The sequence below is a fragment of the Lissotriton vulgaris genome, chromosome 3_2 (assembly GCF_964263255.1).
Source record: "Lissotriton vulgaris chromosome 3_2, aLisVul1.2, whole genome shotgun sequence".
NCBI classification, from domain to species: domain Eukaryota; kingdom Metazoa; phylum Chordata; class Amphibia; order Caudata; family Salamandridae; genus Lissotriton; species Lissotriton vulgaris.
The window spans coordinates 225,266,363-225,286,796 of NC_141690.1; the positions used below are offsets into that span (position 1 = coordinate 225,266,363).

Consider the following 20,434-nt stretch of genomic DNA (forward strand, 5'->3'; position numbering starts at 1 on the left):
AGATTCCATGGAATGTTTCAGGTGGAAGCCGGATTGACGAGTGTGGAAGATCTGGGCTGATTCTGCAAAATTAGAGAGTTCCTTATAGACCATTCTTTCTGTAATCTTACCCAAGATTGGCAGTAAGGATATGGGCTTATAGTTGGAAAGATTAGAAGGATCTATATTTTGTTTTTTCTTGAGTGGCTTCACAATAGCAAATTTCCACTCATCCGGCACTATGCCGGAGGAAAGCGAGGAGTTCACAATATCATTAATCACAGGATTCACTATATCCATGATGCGATGTAGTATCATTGGGGGGCATGCATCCATTGGCGAACCTGATTTACATTCTAAGATGGCTTTGTGTGTCTGAGATAGAGTGACAGTTTGAAAGGCGTGAAGGACAGGCCTATCCTGCGTATGATCAGACTCCTGTTCGTTAACACATTCTTGTGAGCTAGGTGTTCCAAAATCTATTTTGAATATTCTTGATTTTATCCTCAAAAAATGTTGCAAAATCATTACAGAGAGTTAGAGAGGGAGGGACTTCCGAGTGTAAGGCGTTCGGGTCAATAAAATATTTTACAATCGCAAATATCTCTTTCTGGTTTTGCTACGCCATAGCTATTCTATTCCCAAAGTATTCTTTTTTTGCTAGTTTGATAGCTGAATGATATTGTTTTTCTGTGAGTTATAAAAGCATGTAAATTGGCTATCTCAAAGCCCCTTCTCCATCTACGTTCTAATTATTTACAGTGTAGATGTTGCTTCGCTAGATCTTTAGTGAAGCACGGATCATTATGTGATTTTATTTTGCCCCTTCTGGTAGTGTGTTTTAAAGGAATTAATTCATCACTTAGGGCCGTCATCCAAGTGTTGAAGCGTTGGGAATCCTCTTCTGGCTCGCCAGTAAGAGTTGGTATCTTTTCTTGGGCAATAATGGGCAAGCTGGGGTTAGTAGAAAGCAAATGCCATTTACATGTCTTCTCCCTCATAGGGCTATTCATGCCTGTTTGCGCCGTCTTGGGTATTGGGATGGCCAGGGAGAATAAAGTAGTGATCTGAAAAAAGCCTGCGGGAAGGTGCCTCTATCCAAAGTGAGGTGAAGTTGGAGCAAACTCCATCCAGCGTATGTCCTGCACTGTGTGTCGGCCCCTTAACTAGTTGGTTCAGGCCAAGGGGGGTGACGGTTTCCAAGAAGGTGGTGACCCCAGGGTTATTACCACATTCTAAGTGTAGATTTATATCTCCAAGCATTAGGAAATTGGCATATCTAAGCAGAGCTTCACTAAGAGTTCTCCTAATGAGTCCAGGAAGGTATTGCTGTTGCCTGGGGGGAGATAGATTAAGGCTCCTGAAAATGAGGATGATCCGTTTATGGCTCAGCAGAAGCAAAGGCTTTCTGCTCCCTTGAGCTTGTATAAGGTAACATTCTACCATTGTAGTGTGTCTCTATGAAGGATAGCCACCCCTCCCCACCCTACCGTCCTCTCTGTCTTTCCTACAGATTGTATAGTTAGGGGGTAGAGCGACTGCAATATCTGGGTTGCAGTCTTCTATTAACCATGTTTCAGGTCAGCAAGCAAGATGGCTGCTTAGGCTCCCGGCTCCGTCGACCCTCGTAACCCGCCGCGATATCCTGCATGTTATCCTGACTTAACGCGTAGTCTCTGTGTGCATGAACTGTTTCGCACTCCGATGGTGAAATCCGGAAACTTTTATCAGCTTGTTTGACGGAGTTACATCGAGTGTAAGTTTGCGGCCTGCTCCAGCGGTGAAGCCGGGGCCTGGAGTACTTTCACAGCCGGGCTGTAGTTCAACAACAGCGGCCAGGAGACTCAGGCTGGGCCCGGTCGACCGGAGTGGAGGCTTTGTTTCAGCCAGGATTTGGTGGCGATCGTCTTCAGTGCTCAGTATCGACGGAGAAGTGAGTCTGCGTGCTGCTGGCTACGGGTGGGGGCCCCCGTCCCGCTGCCCCGGTTAACTGCCGCCGGGGTTCGGTGGATCGGGGTCACTGGCCTGCGGCCTTAACTGGGTTGACCGTGGTTGCGAACAAAGACTGGTCACCCTTCGCAATTGCACGTTCGAGATCCTGTCTATCCCCCCCGTGGGTGCCGGAATCACCCGGGGAGGTGATAGTGATTGATACCGAACACGAGATTATGGATCGAACGGTGCATGAGCCATCGCTGCGGTTAATACTGGCGGAACTTTGGGCATTCCGCTCACATGTGGATACTTTGCTGAGCAAGTTGGACTCGCGCCTATCTGAAATTCTCCTGGTGGAACTGGGCCCGGCCTTATTGTTGAAACGGGATTCTGCAGCCATTCAAAACGCGGCCATTTTGACTCCGTGCTAGGACCCCGTGAAGAAACGAGTAATGGAATCATCAGATGGTGCCCTGGTGGACGGTGTTCCCGAGGATGGCATGGTATTGCTGAACTTTTCACCACTGCCGGCTTTGGAGAGATCGTCAGGCGTTCCCCTCCCGGAGACTTTTGTCTGTGACTTTCCATCTCTTTTGTGGTCCTCTTCTCCTTTCCTGGCGACGCTACGACTCCTGTTCAAGACACATTGGGACTGTTCATCTCGGAGGGAGAGTTTGTCTGCATCTACGGTTCTTGAGGACTCACTGCCTGCTGGTAGCCATGGGTTGATCTCTGCTGACTCTTATCTTCTCTATTGCTTCTTTGTGTGCCTCTGGGTCTCGCTGGAAGAGGTTCGTGTTTTTGTTCGGAAGGGCCAAGGTTAAGATCGGCTGGATCGGGATGGGTTGGCATGGCTTTTACAAGTGTTGGACCTGCAACTGTTTGCTCTAAGAGGCTGGGCGGTGTCTCACGGTACCCTCTAATTTCTCTACATTGCTGTCACAAGGTTATCTTTTACTGATAGGGGGTGGCTGTTTCAGGCGGGGGGTCTAAAGGGGCTGGGAGCCCACATGGATATGCCCTCCTCCGCTCTTCTTTTTCCTACCTTTGGGGTTTTAGTTGTTAGGGGCGACAGGCAGGCTGCTAGTGGGGTCAGGCTGTAGCCATTTGCAGGGGTGCAGGGTGGGGGGTGAAGGGGGGGGGGTTTATTTTGCCTTTTTTATTTTCTATGGCCTTCCTTCTTTTTCTTTCTTCTTGTAGGGTCAGTATAACTACGAATCATTCGGATTCTTATCGTATGCTTGCACTTCGTGCTTTCGCTTTTATGATATCTTGATTTGTGTGCGGGCAGGCCTCGAGTATTGGCGCAACATGGAAATGTATATTGTGTGTTCTTTTGTATCGACCTATATGCTCCTGCGCCAAACCTCCATTATAGTGGTCATTATATGTATATCCTGTTTCTTTACCCTGCCCCCCGCTTCTTCTGTTTGATTGTATGGCACCTGATCCTCTCCTATATAATATAAAATGAAACCTCTGTCTTATCCTGAACTTCGACTATGCATTCCAATACAAGCGTTACTCTGAATCGTTGCCGGACCTTTGGGTTGTCGGCTGATGAGCTGTGTCGTATTGTGATATTAACGAATTTTAATTTTTTTAGCGGCCGGCCCCCGCGGTTGTAGGCCCATGCTTGTATTTTTACTGAATGCTAAAATAAAGGTTTTCAAAAAAAAAAAAACATGTTTCAGTAATACATAGAAAATCTAATTCATTTCCTATGATTAGCTCTCTGATGTCAAACAATCACATTGGCTAGTAGCATAAATCAACGACCTAAGAAAGAACACAGAGAGCCCAACCCATGTGAGAAACAGAGTAAAGAAAGTCAATAAATTGAAAACACATTAAAAAGCAGGAGCTGATCTAAGAAAAGTTCAGAGAGAAAGCTGCAGATTTCGCACGTGTTTGAGCTGGATAACCATACAAAAACGAAAAGACACGTATTGCACAGTTATCTTACAATAGCCTTTTGCCAAACTTTCGACTGATACTGATCTCTGTAAAGTTATTATGCTGTCTCCCTGTTGGTGCACTACCTTACTGCATGGCTTTGCCGATTACACCAAGATAAGGAACTTCTTAAATTGGCTGATTAACACTGCAGACAGCGAAGAGGAGCCTTCACCACAGCGACCGAAAGGCTTGAAAATGAGGGAGCAACCACAAAACTCATCTTGCAAAAGTTCAAAATTAACCTAAACTTGACAGAAAGGGCATAAGAGGGTACTTATCAACATCCATTTTCCAGAATGTGGTAACTGATTATATTAAAAGAAACATGGGAATATGTTTTATAATAACTCACATAAGGCTTAATTCCAGTAAGAAAGCGACTAGTCACGAAACCTCCTGATCTAGGCGAGAAGTCATAAGGCTGGAAGCAGGGCAAAGATTTACCCGATGCCATCAGTGGGGGGCGCCGGCCTTCTAACTCAATCTGACCAAGGAGACAGGAAATCTGCAAAAGGAGAAAAGGAGAACAACTCTTAAAAGGAGACCTTAAACCTGAATTCTTTGTTTGCCGTTCAAGAAGGACAGACACAAAAGTGAATGAACGCACCCTGTAGACCATGTCACTCGACAGATTGAAACAAAGGCTACAAAACTTTATTTGTGTTTGAAATGTAAAACGTAACAAATAGAAAAAATACAAATACAAGTAAAGAACCACTTATAAGGCTTTGCACATCAGCAATCACTCATCCAAGAATATGATACTTTGCACATATTAAGGCACAGTCAAAAACAAGTTTTAGGAGATTGTAATATCCCTATCCAGCCCTTCGACAAGTCGTAAGGAAACAGATGTCTACACTTTAGTACGTTACTCCAATGTCAGTCTACTTTCCCCATGTCATGGAGGTGGAATACTGACAGTCCTGGAACTCCAGCCAAAGGCTGAAGCGTGAAGTGATTTGTAGATCTGTACTTCTAGTGATGAAATGTCCTTTCCCTAGCTGAAAAACTAGGAATGGCTGAAGGTCAGTCTTATCCCATGAGCCCATTAAGATGAATCAACATTGAAGAAATGAGCTCCAAATCTATGGACACACAAACACTGATTATATTAAGTTGACAACGCAAAGAGAACACAATACCTGCATAGTATTCACAGTTGACCCCTTGGCTCCCGACTGCACCATCATCTGTAGGTTATTGTCAGGGAAGGATCTGTGAAGGCCCAGGGGCATGCAAACCTAGGTTTAATGATAAACACAGGCAATGTTAGTTAAAACCCAACTTGCCCACTGGATGAAGACCAACTGTCTAAAGATGAAAACTGATGAGCCGAAATTGTGATCTTTGGAAAGAGCACTTCACTATGGGACTCCATCTGGAGACCAACAGATCTAGAACTGACACCAGTCCCACCACCCACGCCAAGAATCTCAGGATAGTCTTCGACAGTAAACTCAACATGACCGCCCAAGTCAACGCCATCACAGCCTCATGCTTCCATGCCCTGAAGATGCTGAGGGAGATTTTCAAATGGCTCCTAATCTGCACCTGTAAAATAGTAATGCACGCTCTGGTCACAAGCAAGCCAGACTACTGGAGTACCCTCTATGTTTGGCTCAACAAACACTTCACCAGAAGGCAGCAGACAATTCAGAACTCAGTGGGCACTTACTCTCAACCTCCCACGCCGCACTCACATCACAGCACACCTGAAGGTGTCCCACTGGCTCCACATACACAAACAATCACAACTCAAAATCCTCACCCAAACTTTCAATGCACTACATAACACTGGGCCAGCATACCTCAACAATCACATCTACTTTCACAAACATTCATAACACCTCCTCTCACCCGGCCTCCTAAGTGTACACATCCCTCGCATACGGAAAATCAGATCAGGGAGTTGAGACTTTGCAGACATCGCTCCCAAAGCGTGGAGAGACTGGCCACTAAACATAAGAGCCTGCTCCTCACTTCTTGAGATCTGACTTTTTGAGTAGTCATACTAGACTATGTTTCAATGAAACATGTTGTACACAGAATGCAGAACACTGCACTTCCACTGCTTCAACACCATCTATTAATGAATACCTTGTTAATCTCATTGCTGAAATGGTTGACCTCCTCCTTGAACTTCAGATCAACCATGTTGAAGTCCCTCTGTTCTTTGCTGAGATGGGCATCCTCCCACTTCCCTTGGAGCTCCTCGGTTGACGCAGTTTCTGGCAGGTTGAATGCAGCTCTTACAGCCTGAAAGAAATAGTTGACTTGTCTGAATCACAGGTGTTGGGTCATAAGTCCGCAACAGCAAATCTGGTACCACGCCTCAATTTTGCTGTTTTTTTTTACCTAGTAGCTGTCTCACCCAGAGGACATGACTCCTGCTCTCAAGGGGAGGTGCACATATGTTTTTTGGTATTGCGTTCTCTTGCACAGTTCCATTCTCTGCTAGACTAACAGTATAGTCCTACTAGAGGGTGGCTACAATACCCTCACGGGGCTGCCTGTTACCTGCAGCTGGTAATAAATTGCAGGGATACAAGCAGTGCTTAATTTGAGCCAGCGGTTGCAGGCGGGGCCCACCAGCAGTTATTTTTGGGTACTAGAACTTATTGTTCCTCATCCGAATTTTAACCGGAGCAAACAAGAAAAAAACACACAAGGGAAAAAGAAGGAAGCAGAGAAAGAAGAAAAAAAAGTGCCAAATGGAGAAAGTATGTATGAAAAGGACCTAAAAGGGTGATTTAGAGACGGAATGCCTAATGGTAGGTTCAAGAGGCATACAGTTCAATTAGGACTAAGCTGCCATGATATTTGGCAACCCTGTCTTCGATAGTGCCGGTTGCGGGCTTCTGAACAAAATATTTGGTGCCAGCAATGATTAAATGACAAATTAAGCACTAGGTACAAGCCTTCTGGCCTGCATGTATGAACATGTGGGTACAGAGTATACTGGCCACAGTAGTAAACCCATATCAGTCACTCAGTCTTTTCTCTCAAAATCATGTGGTGCAGTATGTATGAAATCCTTTTAGAAGGGCACAGTGATCACAAATGATTTGCCTTAAGACCATTCTGTCATCTGACCCCTACATTAAGTACCTTTGTCTGGCACTGCATTTAGTTTGCGCCCAGAGAGATTGTTAATCTTCTAGCTATAGGCCTGTCCAGCAAAATAACAACTACAGCACTGTGAAGCTCTTTAGCTCTTCCAGTGGATGTAGGCACATCCTCTAAAATGTGACTACCTTTGACTAAACATGAACAAAGGAATTTCTTGGATGAATGGACCCAACTTACATCCCAGACCATCTGGTGCTTTTCTATCATTGTTTGGGGAATACAGGAATAGCCCAATTAAATCAATCATACAGCAATCTAAATTTCCAAACCCCTGCGATTGGGCACTGGGTTCCCTCTACTGCACACAATTGCTGAAATATACTAGCACCACTGAGCTCACGTTTAATTTCTAAGCTCTTGGTAGTTGCAAAGAGGAGTGTACAGATCAGCGCACAACTCTGTTGCTACAACTCTCAAGATAAGGAGTATGCCTAGAACTGCAGCTGTAATTTGGAAAAAAAGAGACTGACATAACTTGATGATAAATACACCCAAAGCTTGAGCAGCCCTCCAGAATTTGGCACGTAATGCTGCGTCTTGGTGGTGTTGGAATGTGGTTTGGAGGACATAGACCCTTATCAACCTCCTCTGGTGGAAGAGAATACTTCAAAGTTCAGTTAGCCTCCATAGATGCTATTTCACTGTAACATTCTCATCACACATAAAAACAATGGATTAAAACCAGATCTGTGACTGGAGGTGAATGTTTGCATTGTTCAGCATTCTGTCCATCATCTATTCTTTTTGCTTTTGTCCCCTTAAGTGGGATAGGTATGCCCAGACGTGGGTGCTGTGCTCAGTGTGCCATTGGATTCAAGCTAGCCTGACTGATGAGGGGGTGATACCCTGAAACCAGTCCCAGGATGCTTGTTTCTGGTACAGGTAGGACCTGGCTTGGCAGTTCTGGCTGAACAGTTCCCATAAGGAGCAGGGTCAAGACTGGTTTGCATACGGCTGGGTCCAAACTGGGCTGGTGAGCAAAAAAACGATGGGTTTCAACCCAGATCTGTGACTGGCGGTGAATGTTTGCATTGTTTAGCATTCAGACCATCATCTGTTCTTTTAAGTTGGAAGTCCACCCAAACAAGAATACTAATTACATGAGGATCTGTTATGATAGTTTGATAAAGGTGGGGCAGTCTGCTTAGCTGCCACATTTCTGGTAATGATGAATTCCATTTGTGTACATTGATGTCATGTATTAACCAAGGAGACATACTGTGTATGTCTACCCCATACCCCTTCTCGACATTAACTGAGAAACATAACCACCAATTAACTCAGTGATAGTAACAAAAGCAACATACATGGGAGACAAATGTTGCATGCTCGGATTCTAAACAGGACCGTTTTGTAAAGCCATAGTCACTGCTATGACTGTGACAGGCTACGTATGTAAGCAGCCTCTCTGTAAATAATAAGGAAAGAGAGCATGATCCATTCTCTTACTCACTGACGTGCAATTCCTGCAAAGATTGTATGGTTTCCAGAGTTTCATCCTGAGGAATCAAGGAGCAGAGAGATTCTACATCAAAGGAAATCAAGAAGTCTGTAGTGATATCAAAAGGCAGAGTCTCCAAGATATTTAGGGTATTTTTAGTATCTTGAAGATAAGATGGTGAGGCAATCACCAATGGTCTCAGAAATACAGCCAATATAACAGCTAATACCTGAGATGGGACACAATTTTGGTATCTGAAAAACTGGGTCTTTAGATTGATGAGTCGCACGTGGGCTAAATGAGGATATCCCTTGGGCCGGTCTGCTGCAGCTTGCTGCAACTATGCAATATATGTTAGATCTTGATTCTGCTGACATGATGACTTCCTTTATTAGGGGAACAGCACAAAGACCATTCCCTAAAGATCACATCCTCATTTTTCCATGGCTTAAGCAGGTTGATATGTTGGTTTCTACTTAATGTGAGGCAAGGAATGAATCTTTTTAAAAGTTTTACTTTTTTGAGTTAGAAGTCTTGGTGGCCTTCTCTAAGAGTATGAAAACTGGCCATCACACCAAATGTCCAGAGCACTGCAAGGGTCAAACACTTAGATGAACATACCTTGGAAACAACCTCTCTTATTTCCAAATCAAGGGAACCAGAAAAGGCATTTGATTTCAGCTTTCTCAATGAAGCATCAACTACCAAACTGTCTGATAAACATTAAAAAAAACTTTTGATCACTGTGTCCCGGTCTGTGTTTACAGGCTGCCTTTCTATTTAAGATAACTGCTTATTGAAACATCTCTCAAGCCACCACTTTAGTCACTGTAAGAGCTACATTAAAAGGAAAGAATGGCTCAGGAGTTTATTCCTATCAACAGACAAAATGTTGTTTCAAAGTAGAATACTAACAACAAAGGACATTGTACATGTTAAAAGCTTCCAAACTTGTAACCGGGGTCTCTGCATCAGAAAATAATCCCAATGCTATTTTACAGCATATTTGAGAATAATATCCATTATAGGCATAGGAATCCTGAAAGCACTGTACCTGGAGCAAAAGTATGGACGAAGAAGGGATCTGACCTGCCAGGGAAGGTGCCTGTGCTGTCACATTGCTTAAATGCACCTATTAAAGGCCAGGGAAACTTGACTGAGTTTCGTTGCATCATTTGAAGATCAAAATACTAATCATGGGCTATCTGAAGGCCTCGATTAGGTACAGCATCAGTAAGTGATAAGCTTACCTGCGTGTGGGTGTGAAGTTTTTAAAGGACAGGATTGCAGTTTTAGGAAGAATCAGACTGATCTTCATGGGCAGCCTATACTTATGGGCACATCTTTCCTGGCGCTCTGACCTGTGGTGCTTATTACAGCAAGGAGGAGAATAGTTCACAGTAGTTGTTGGTCAGCCCTGTGACATGTGAGATTTAGACCTAAAATCCATAAACAATTAGCCTACAATATGCTCTTGTCCCATAGCTCACACATGGGGAGTGTTGTTCGGACACAGATATGTACCTCCTGCATTATGGACAGCCTCAGGATTAGTAAAGCAATATTGTGTGTGTTACAAACTGTTTAGTAGATAAAAAGCATAAGAAACAAAAGAGACCAATGAATCTGTGTCTGCACGAAGATAACATCTAACCAACATTAATCATGCCAAGAGTATCTTTTATGTGCCTTCAACTTTATTCTCCGTCAAGTAATCTGACAGATATGCTATAGGTGCCACAGCAACACTACCTACTGGCAGAGCGATGAATTACTTGAATCCAGTCTGCTGCAAGGAGACAATGCTAGATGAAAAATCTACTTGAAGAAGTATCTATAATAAAGTAAGATAAGCAAGACGTAACAAATTTCCAAATTTAAAAGATATTAAACAAAATTTACCCGGGCACCACAATGCATGGATTCTTCAATAATTTTACGTCTTTTCACATTTGCTCTGCGTCGGACCAAAATGTCTTCCACGTCTGTGATAACAAAAAGAAGAAAATTAAATGAGAATATTAGCTCTTGAAAGATTGCCTTATGCTATTCCATCAGCTTTTAAATCGCCTGAAAAGTTTAACAACAATGTTTTACACAAAATACCGTTAAATTGCCCTAAGTTACTTTACACACCTTCTACTGAGCTACAGCCTATGGGTATTGTGTCATACAAAACCTAATGATATAGCTGCTAATCAATACACCCACTTTGTGCAGGGATCTTATGCTGTTTTCTGCCATGAGTGAATATCTTATCGAAGCTGTTTATTTGCATCATGGGAATTGTAGTGCTTTGTTCATAATGGCGTAACTACAACAAATGATGGACGGAATGCTGAATGATTCAAACATTCTCCCCCAGTCAAGAGATCTGGGTTAAATCCATCGTTCTTTTGCCCACTACACCACCCCAGTTTGGACCCAGCCATATGCAAATCAGGCTTGATCCTGTGCCTCATGGGAACAGTCCAGACCGAACTGCCAAGCCGGATCCTCACTGGACAGGAAACAAGCATCAGGGGACCGGTTTCAGGGTATGTCACCCTTCATCAGCCAGGCTAGGTTGAATCCAGTGGCACAGTGAGCAAGGGACCCACGTCTGGGCATATCCATCCCACTTAGGGCGAAAAGTGTAACTGCAATGTCCAGCATTCCGTCCATCAATTGTTTCTTTTGCATGTGTTTATAATGGCAACAGCAAAATTAAAAGTACCAGAATGCAAATAATTAAACCAGGACTGGATAAGCTACTCTAGCTTCACACGGAGCAACTTCACAGCAGTTTGTGATGGGTAACAAATTTGGAAATGTTGATGTTGGCAAGAATGACTCAGTCATTCATCTTTCCAAAATGAAAAATGAGTCACAATTGAACCGTTTGTTAATAGTAGAGTTATATGGATTATAATACAAATCTGCCAGACTCCATTTAAGCTTAAAATTACTATTTTCAAGCACCAATGACAAAACTTCCAGTGTTCCCTTACCCATTGTGAATCCTCGGTAGAGCTGTAGGTACGCCGTGAAGAGCCGAGCCAGACAAGTAAGCAGCTTACCGCTGGTTTCACCCCCATAGAGTTCATAGCAACAGTGCACCAACCCATAAGCGGAACTGCCATAGTGTGCTTTGTCCAGAACACCGCAGAGTAACTCCCCTTCTCTAATAATAACCTATAGAAAAACAAACAAAAAATACATTTAAGCTTCATCTACAGAAATACCACGCAAAACATTTGATAAACGTAAATAAATAAGACAAAATATTTTTTAAAGGTAGAGGTCTATGGTGCAAAGCCACTTTGCTTAAACTACAAGGATGATAATGTGAAAATCAAAGTGCAACGACAGATCAACGTCTAGAGTCTACTAAGGTAAGCCAACCAAAGGCAGCCATCTTGCTGTATGCACATTCTCTGTGGCATAGTGGCTATACAAGCCACAAGGTGGCCCCTTAGGTGGCCGGTGTACTATAAGTGGCATCTGTGTTATAAAGGGGCCTAACACATGAAAGCATTGAGCAGTATATCTTCTAATCCAGTGGTTCTCAACCTTTTGACTTCAGTGGACCCCCACTTAATCATTACTACCCCCCTTTAGCAGCTACAGCCGGGATAGGGTTCTTGATGGGCACCTTCTGTCTGCAGCTCGCAGATTAAGGCTCATAATTAACGCGAAAGGGGCGAGAGGGTAATGAGTGAATGGATGAATGGATAAGTGAAAGGATGGATTGATAGATTTAGATAGGGAGGTGGGGACAGACGGACGGACTGGTGACAGACTGAATGATAGATAAAAGAGTGAATGGATGACAGAATGTACAGGTGAAATGGTAGGATGAATGAAAGGTTGAATGGAAAAATGCTCGGATGGAAGAGACAAGCAAGCTCTTCTGATGAGGGTTGCGAAGACATGCTTCGTTTGCTTGTGCCACACAAACTTTGGTTCAAAGGGGGGGGGGGCGGTATTTTAGTTTACTGGCTACATATTTGATTGAGGCCATTGTCCGAGGATACTAAATTAATTTTTACTCTCCAATTTCAAATTCCTTCAAATTTAGAGAGTGTTTTAAAAATGTCAACTTTACATGTTGCTTCTTTATTTATATACACTTTATCAATCTGCTGATATTATTTCATTTTCTAAGCAGTCGTGCACCCCCTGAGTAGGCTTCGCAGACCCCCAAGTGGCCATGGGAGCACAGGTTTAAGACCCACTGATCTAGTATGCTACATAATTCACTCCTTATTTAGGAACACACACAGGCGAGCTGAAACTAGGTACAGAACACCTGCACCAACGTCTTCTAAACAAACTAAATATGTGCTCTAATAACTTGCCTTCTCAAACACAGTGGAAGTTGAAAAACAAGATACAGGACTGAAAAGAGATGACAGCTTAAGAAAAACATTTGCAACCAATATTGGGTGATTAATGATGTTCACAAATGGTTTACACCTGGCCCAGTTTGAACCCAACAGTTCAGGTTTGGGCTGATCTGTACAAATTCGAGAGAAGGCCTGCTCGGCTGTAGTAAGGAATGATTAAGAAAAGGACATACTCTTGGAGCACGTATCCTGAAGAACAAAAAAGGAATAGAGCAGCAGGGAGAAAAGGGATCATGGAACATGTGGACAGACTTTTTAAGACAGATACAGCGACGATGAGGAACAATAACAGCAAGTGTTACCGTCAGGTTATCCGATGCTAGGCCTAATATAAAGATGTCCAATAGAGGCAATGAAACACTTACACTACACGCTAACCCACTTAGGCAACCTAGGACTAATGGTGCTTACGGGCCCAAATGGAATGTAGGCCTAATCAAAGCCCGTTCAATCCCAAGGCATACTGCGGATATAGAAGCCTTATTAGAGGAAGATCCTTTAGACATGCTGTTAGTGACCAAAACAGGGTTCAATGACAGCTCCGGCCCGGACATCCATCTTGCCCTTCCTTTGGGTTACCAGATACACAGAGTGGATCGGACAGAGAGAGTAGGGGGTGGTATAGATATTATCCTGAAAGATGAATTCAAATGTACTATAACTCAGTTTCATCTCCCAGAATGTGAAAGTCTCCAGTTTCACACAGCACTATTCCCTAACCGCACCTTCTCTGGGGTACGTATTTATAGGCCCCCAGGCACAACCTGCAGGGTCGTGGAGGCACTACCTGACTCCCTAATTAGTCTTGCGATGGAGAAATCCCATATGACTATTTTGGGCTATTTAATTTTCACTTTGATGAACAAGATACCCCCCACATCAAACGGCTGCAAGGTGATTAAGAAGCTCTATAATTAACGCAGCGTGTGACCTCACCCACGCACAAGAAAGGGCATACACTTGACCTTATTTTTTCTAATGACTCCAAAATCACTGTATTAAAAACTATCCCAGTCCCCTAGTCAGATCACTTTTTAATTAGATTTGGCCTACCCAAACCCGTACAGCAGGAGAAATCTCAAGCCCAAACGGTTGTAAGGCGTAGCTGGGCTAGATAGGCCACAGAAACCAGGCTGACGGTCCTAATGGACAACACTCCAAAATTTGCTGGTAATATAGAAGAAAAATATCAGCAATAGGAAGACTGGATTACCCAGTTGGCTGACATGTGTGCCCCCATGAGAACTATTAACAATAAAATATGCCCTAGAACAGCACCATGGTACAATGAACAGCTTTCGGAATTGAAAAAACAATGTGAGAGACTATGGAGAAAGAATTTGGATCCAGTTTTAAAATCTAGATACAAGCTGCTAATTAGGGCCTATCAAAATCATATGAAGAGTGCTCAAGCTAAATTCTATGAAGAAAAAATCTTTCAATCTGCTAATTCATCAAGGGAACTTTTTAGAGTGGTTAAAACGCTAAGTAACCCCATTGAAAATACGAACACCCTCCTGGTCTCAGTTGAAAGGTGTAATGACATAGCTACTTTTTTCATAAAAAAGTAATAGAAATATATCACCAATTCCCAACGGATAGGGACTTGGATTCCCTAGTGTTGAGGAAGGAGAGGATAGGGACTTGGATTCCCTAGTGTTGAGGAAGAAGATGTTCGTAATCGAATAAAAGTTACTAAAGCTGGATCACCTACTGATCGAGCCCCGCCGCACATTTTAGATAGTGCACTGGAGACCATTTTACCCTCCATAACAGAAATGCTCAACCTATCATTAGAAGCCACTTCTGTTCCAAAACCTTGGAAGCATGCAATCATTAGGCCTTTACAAAAAATGCCGACATGGAACCTACTGTCTTTAGCAGTCTCTTTTGCCATTTATCAGCAAACTTTTAGAAAAGCATGTAAAGAATACCTGACTAACTTCCTGGAAATTTATGACATATTGCATCCCACTCAGATGGGTTTTCGAGGCTCGCATAGTACAGAACCAGCACTGTTGGTGGTCACAGAGGAGTTAAAGGCATAATTGGACGAGGGTGGCTCTGCTGCCATCCTTTTATTAGACCTCAGTGCAGCATTTGACACCGTAGAGCATACCACTTTAATGGGGAGACAAAGGGAAATAGGAGTCCATGGCATTGCCATGGACTGGTTGGGTTCTTTTTTGGAAGACAGGTCCTTCCAAGTGATGGAAGGGGATTGTTTTTAAGACCACCTCCCAATTACATGTGGCGTCCCACAGGGATCTTCCCTTAGTCCTACCCTATTTAATATTTATGTATGGCAGCTGGCTGATATAGCACAGGAAGATGGTGTCTCAGTGGTGTCATATGCTGAAGACACACAGCTGAAAGTCTCCCTAACAGATAACGCAAACCAGCAGCTAGGTCACTGTCTGGAGAGAGTGGTAAATTGGATGGGCAATAGTCATCTGAAATTATATGGTGAAACAAGCATTTACAATGCAATGGTTTTGCCTTTGTTAAAGTTAGAGCGATTGGCATTGCTCTTGACATTATTTTTATTTATGTTTTTTTTTAACATAAATAAATGGCATTGTCATTTACAATGCCACTAGCTTTATCTCTCGCAAATGACACACACCAACACCCACAGAGAGCCCCCCCCCACACACACACCCACACAGAGCCCCCCCACACACAGCCACACAAAGCCCCCCACACACACCCACACAGAGCCCCCCCCCCCCCCACACACACACACACACACACACACACACACAGTCAAAATAACGTATTTTTTGGGGGGGTTAGAAATTGGTAGACACCCGCCTGACTCGGGTATATTGGCACGTATGCAATAGTAACGGAGAGAGTGTGAGCCAATTCAGAGCCTGCTCAGCCGCGAGGGCACAAGCGTCGGCAAAATCTAGGAATATTATGACTCATGAGCAAGTAAATATAGTGGGGGGCGGGGGGGTGTAAATGTAGGGACAATTTGGGGAAGAACATCTCCAGGGACAAAACTGCGGACCTTGGGGGGTGGCCGAGACTTCGCCAATGGCAGCCGGGACTTGGCCGCTACAGGCGACTTGGTCTTCACCGGAGTGCTCTTGGGCTTCACAGGGGTGCTCTGGGTCTTCACAGGGGTGCTCTGGGGCTTCACAGGGGTGCTCTGGGGCTTCACAGGGGTGCTCTGGGGCTTCACCGGAGGGGGCTTCACCTTCGCCGGAGTCGCCTCTGACTTCGGCGGAGGGGACTTGATCTTGGCAGGGGTCGCCTGGGGCTTAGCCGGGGACTTCTGGGCTTTGGAGGCTGGCAGTGTCCGCACTTTGGGGGGAGGACGGCTCTTGGCTGCAGGAGACGCTGCCACCTTACGGGACGGGGTCGGGGTCTTGAGCGGGGTTGCCTTGAAACCCTTGCCTGGGCTGACCAGGGGGCTACTAGAACAGGGTCACTCCCGACGAGTTTTTCCCCAGTTGCATCCCTTCCGCGGTACACTGCTCAAGGTTCCGCCATCTCCCAGTGCGGGACCGCAGCATCCATCTTGTGTTTTTTTAGGTCGATGTCACAAAAGCTTTGTTTAAAGACTGGGACCAGCACACGGTACTTCATATATGGCACGTTTGTTTACTTCTGTGCGAGACTGCATTATGCCCTAACGCGTCAATTGAGGGCAAAGGGGCAATGTGCCTGTGATTTGTGGGCGGTAGGGTGTATGTTCTTGCATTAACTCTACTCCACCATTTCTTCTCAATTGAAAATGTCGAGAGGATCCTGGTAGAAAACGACCCTATGACTCTACGGAGTAAAATGTGCTGCGCAGGGGCGGGTACTTAATGTAGCACGGTCACCAGCGGGAGGGGGGCGGGGACGGGAGACGCTGCGAGCAGGAGGGCGATTTTTGCTCGGGGTGGGGGACTGAGGTTTCACGGGGGCAGGAGGCTTGGACTTGGCAGGAGGTGGGGACTGGGGCTTCGCGGGCGGTGGTGACTGGGACGTCGCCGGCGAGGGGGTCTTGGTAGGAGGCGGTGTGCGGACCTTGGGGGGTGGCCGAGACTTCGCCAATGGCAGCCGGGACTTGGCCGCTACAGGCGACTTGGTCTTCACCGGAGTGCTCTTGGGCTTCACAGGGGTGCTCTGGGGCTTCACAGGGGTGCTCTGGGGCTTCACTGGAGTGCTCTGGGGCTTCACTGGAGTGCTCTGGGGCTTCACCGGAGGGGGCTTCACCTTTGCCGGAGTCGCCTCTGACTTCGGCGGAGGGGACTTGATCTTGGCAGGGGTCGCCTGGGGCTTAGCCGGGGACTTCTGGGCTTTGGAGGCTGGCAGTGTCCGCACTTTGGGGGGAGGACGGCTCTTGGCTGCAGGAGACGCTGCCACCTTACGGGACGGGGTCGGGGTCTTGAGCGGGGTTGCCTTGAAACCCTTGCCTGGGCTGACCAGGGGGCTACTAGAACAGGGTCACTCCCGACGAGTTTTTCCCCAGTTGCATCCCTTCCGCGGTACACTGCTCAAGGTTCCGCCATCTCCCAGTGCGGGACCGCAGCATCCATCTTGTGTTTTTTTAGGTCGATGTCACAAAAGCTTTGTTTAAAGACTGGGACCAGCACACGGTACTTCATATATGGCACGTTTGTTTACTTCTGTGCGAGACTGCATTATGCCCTAACGCGTCAATTGAGGGCAAAGGGGCAATGTGCCTGTGATTTGTGGGCGGTAGGGTGTATGTTCTTGCATTAACTCTACTCCACCATTTCTTCTCAATTGAAAATGTCGAGGGGATCCTGGTAGAAAACGACCCTATGACTCTACGGAGTAAAATGTGCTGCGCAGTGGCGTGTAGCAGGGTTTCCGTTCTCCCACAGAACTGTGCATAGAGATCTAGAACCTTAGTGAGTTAGGATGATCCAAAACTCATCTCAGTGTCAGGAATCTCCTTACCTAGCTAGCTACAGTGTCTCATGGATCATTATGGAATGAACCATGTCTTAGACAAACCAGAACATGATCTTTAGAATACCTCAGGAGTCGTGGAACACATGAACACTCTTTCGTTATATAATCATTTCAAACCAAAACTGGGAGTCAAAGAACACACATGCAAGTTTGAAATATTTATTATTCAATGCAAAGTTCTCAAACGCAGTATCTTGTATAATACCAAAATGCAGATTATAAAAATCAGAGTTAGCAGCATAGTCACTAATCCATAGTAAGCAAAAGGTGCTAGCATGTTATAATGCAAAACCTATAGAATCGATATCACCTATATTTCGCGCACCCTATCTAGTATATTATTTTATATCTAAGAAGGTCTCATTCGGGCTTTAGCAGGGCGGCCCCATACCTCTCAATGTCAGTAGGAGCAGTTCACATCAACAGCTACCAGCTCTCTCCATGCGCAGCACCAAGTGTCTACGTTCATTCCGTGTAACTCTATCTTAAACCCGCGTAGAGCCCAAAATGTTGGCATCAACATTATTTGTGTTATGTCTAATGTCTAATGTGGTGCGAGGATCAGACTTCCCAGCAACCTTGTGTTAGGTTAATCTTAGAGTGTGCAGCTCTCAGTGTGCAGACAGTTGTACCAAGTGTACGAGGCAAAGCTGATAGCATAGGAATAACATATTATTCTCAAATAAAACACCTCACCGCTTCTAGGGTGAAAGCTACAACAACAAGTACGTGTCGTGTGCAAAACTGAAGCCGAAGGCAAAACGGCTGTTTAAACATGTAATACACTCATGCTAACTTAACGCAATATATGTAATGAAGTATCCATATGACACCCCCCCATTGGTCCGAGCACCGCCAATCATAAGGGAAAAGGCAATACTAAATCAGATACAAAAATTGAAAGCAAAATTCAATAATCTTGAGCTAAAATAAGCTAAAAATATGTATGAATGAATATGTATGAATGAATATGTATGAATGCCTACAGTGGCCTCAAATCTAAAAAATAGCAAAAGTCTTGAACCAAAAGTCTTCCGCCAGGTCCAAAAATTATGAGATGTATGACCAGGTCGCATCCTTTCAATTGTTTGTAAGAGAAAAAACCAAGGCACTTATCCGATATCCAAAGTCAATGCGCCACCTAGACGTTATCTCCAGCGACATCACGTGAGTGAACTCTCCATCAGCTGAACATAGTCCATCCCTCCAATTCAGCGAGGGGAAAGTTATATTTCACAACAAAGCATTCCTTCTAGGCATCTCACGATTGGAAAGTATATGCAAAGAAAGTCGCAACAGCCTCCAGTATGAAATCACTGCCATCATCCGAAAATAGTTCAGCCATCCAATTTAGCAATGGGAAAGAACATACGTGTTCCTCCAGCATCGGATCCTCCTGCAACGTCAGAGGACAACTCGGTGGGTTCACCAGATCGCTGTGTGTCAGAAAGGCATTCGCCGCTGCAGAGATCTCCCATTGGCCCAGAACTCCATTTATCGCTGCCAAGGCCATAACTCTCTCGCCAGAACAGATCAGCTCGTGAGCCACAACGGGACGCATTAGCTGATCAAAATCGACGTCAGGAGCAGTCCTCAAGCATAGGCATAAATCAATGGCCCAATCGAACTCGCAGCTCAGGCAGTGAAACACAGGTTGGACACACGTGAAGTCGGTGAACCGAAATGACAATCTATAGGCCGTGCTTAATGCTGCAAGCGGCAATGTTCCATAGTAATTGAGCATCCGATTACGACACAGGGTCAGGAGGCGTTGAACGGCGTCTTGCGCAGGATGGGCATCCATGTTTTATGAAGAAAAACACCAACAGAAAGCCTGCGGCCACAGCCAGCAAAACAGGTATTCCACCAAACAAACTCGAAAAAATAGTGTGGAAAAACGTGGGAATGATACCAAAAACTTTTTCAAAAGTAGTCACGAGGCCACTGCTTACTAGTTTAAAAAAATGTGCAAGGCCATTCGTTGAAGAAGCATTAAAAATCTGGTGTACCAGCTCGCAGAAATGAAATGGCAAATCAGTGTTTAAGAGCGCCCGTACCTCTGTGCGGGTGTTGGCTATGTGAAGGACATAAGTTTCCCGGGCCGAACTCAGGGTCACTTGTTTTTGAGACAAAAGGGCCCTTATTCTGCTTAAACCATTGAATTTCGCTTCCAAGGTTGGGATCCGTGGCCAGATGGAGACATCTGAGGAGCCATGCGTGGGTGGGTATAGCACGTTCTTGCAGCACACTACACGCTCTGATACAGTAACTATATAAGCCACACCAATTAATAAACCACAACATAATTCGTTGTTTAAAAGCAAATAACTACCATTAGTTAATAATGTAAATGTGGGCACTACTGCTGGAACTGGCGTGCCTTTTAAAACACATGCTAAATTTGGGCGGTCCTGATTACAAGAACCGTGTAACTGAATGTGTCTGCATATTAATGAATGGTCAGGTGACTGTGTGCATTCCTCACCATTAAGATTAACCTCTTTGCCATCTTTCAGACATCTGTATGTGTATGGTAATGACCATGCCTCATGTAGGAATGCATTGCCTAGCGGTTCATATCGTCCTATAGCAATATAACGCATACAGTTAGTAAATTTATATAAAGGGAATGGTAATGTAATTAATCCATGAATAAGCCATG

General features: G+C 44.7%; 1 protein-coding gene across 1 annotated transcript in view; it reads right to left on the bottom strand.

Moving 5' to 3' along the window:
- Positions 1-20,434, bottom strand: part of POLR1A (RNA polymerase I subunit A) — a 565,818-nt gene that overhangs the window by 256,538 nt on the left and 288,846 nt on the right. The window contains exons 16-20 of the mRNA XM_086964251.1: positions 11,437-11,620; positions 10,349-10,431; positions 5,974-6,132; positions 5,019-5,117; positions 4,226-4,378 (exon numbers count right to left, since the gene is read on the bottom strand). Of these exons, the coding sequence (XP_086820377.1) occupies positions 4,226-4,378; positions 5,019-5,117; positions 5,974-6,132; positions 10,349-10,431; positions 11,437-11,620 (678 nt within the window). The remainder of the gene's footprint in view (positions 1-4,225; positions 4,379-5,018; positions 5,118-5,973; positions 6,133-10,348; positions 10,432-11,436; positions 11,621-20,434) is intronic.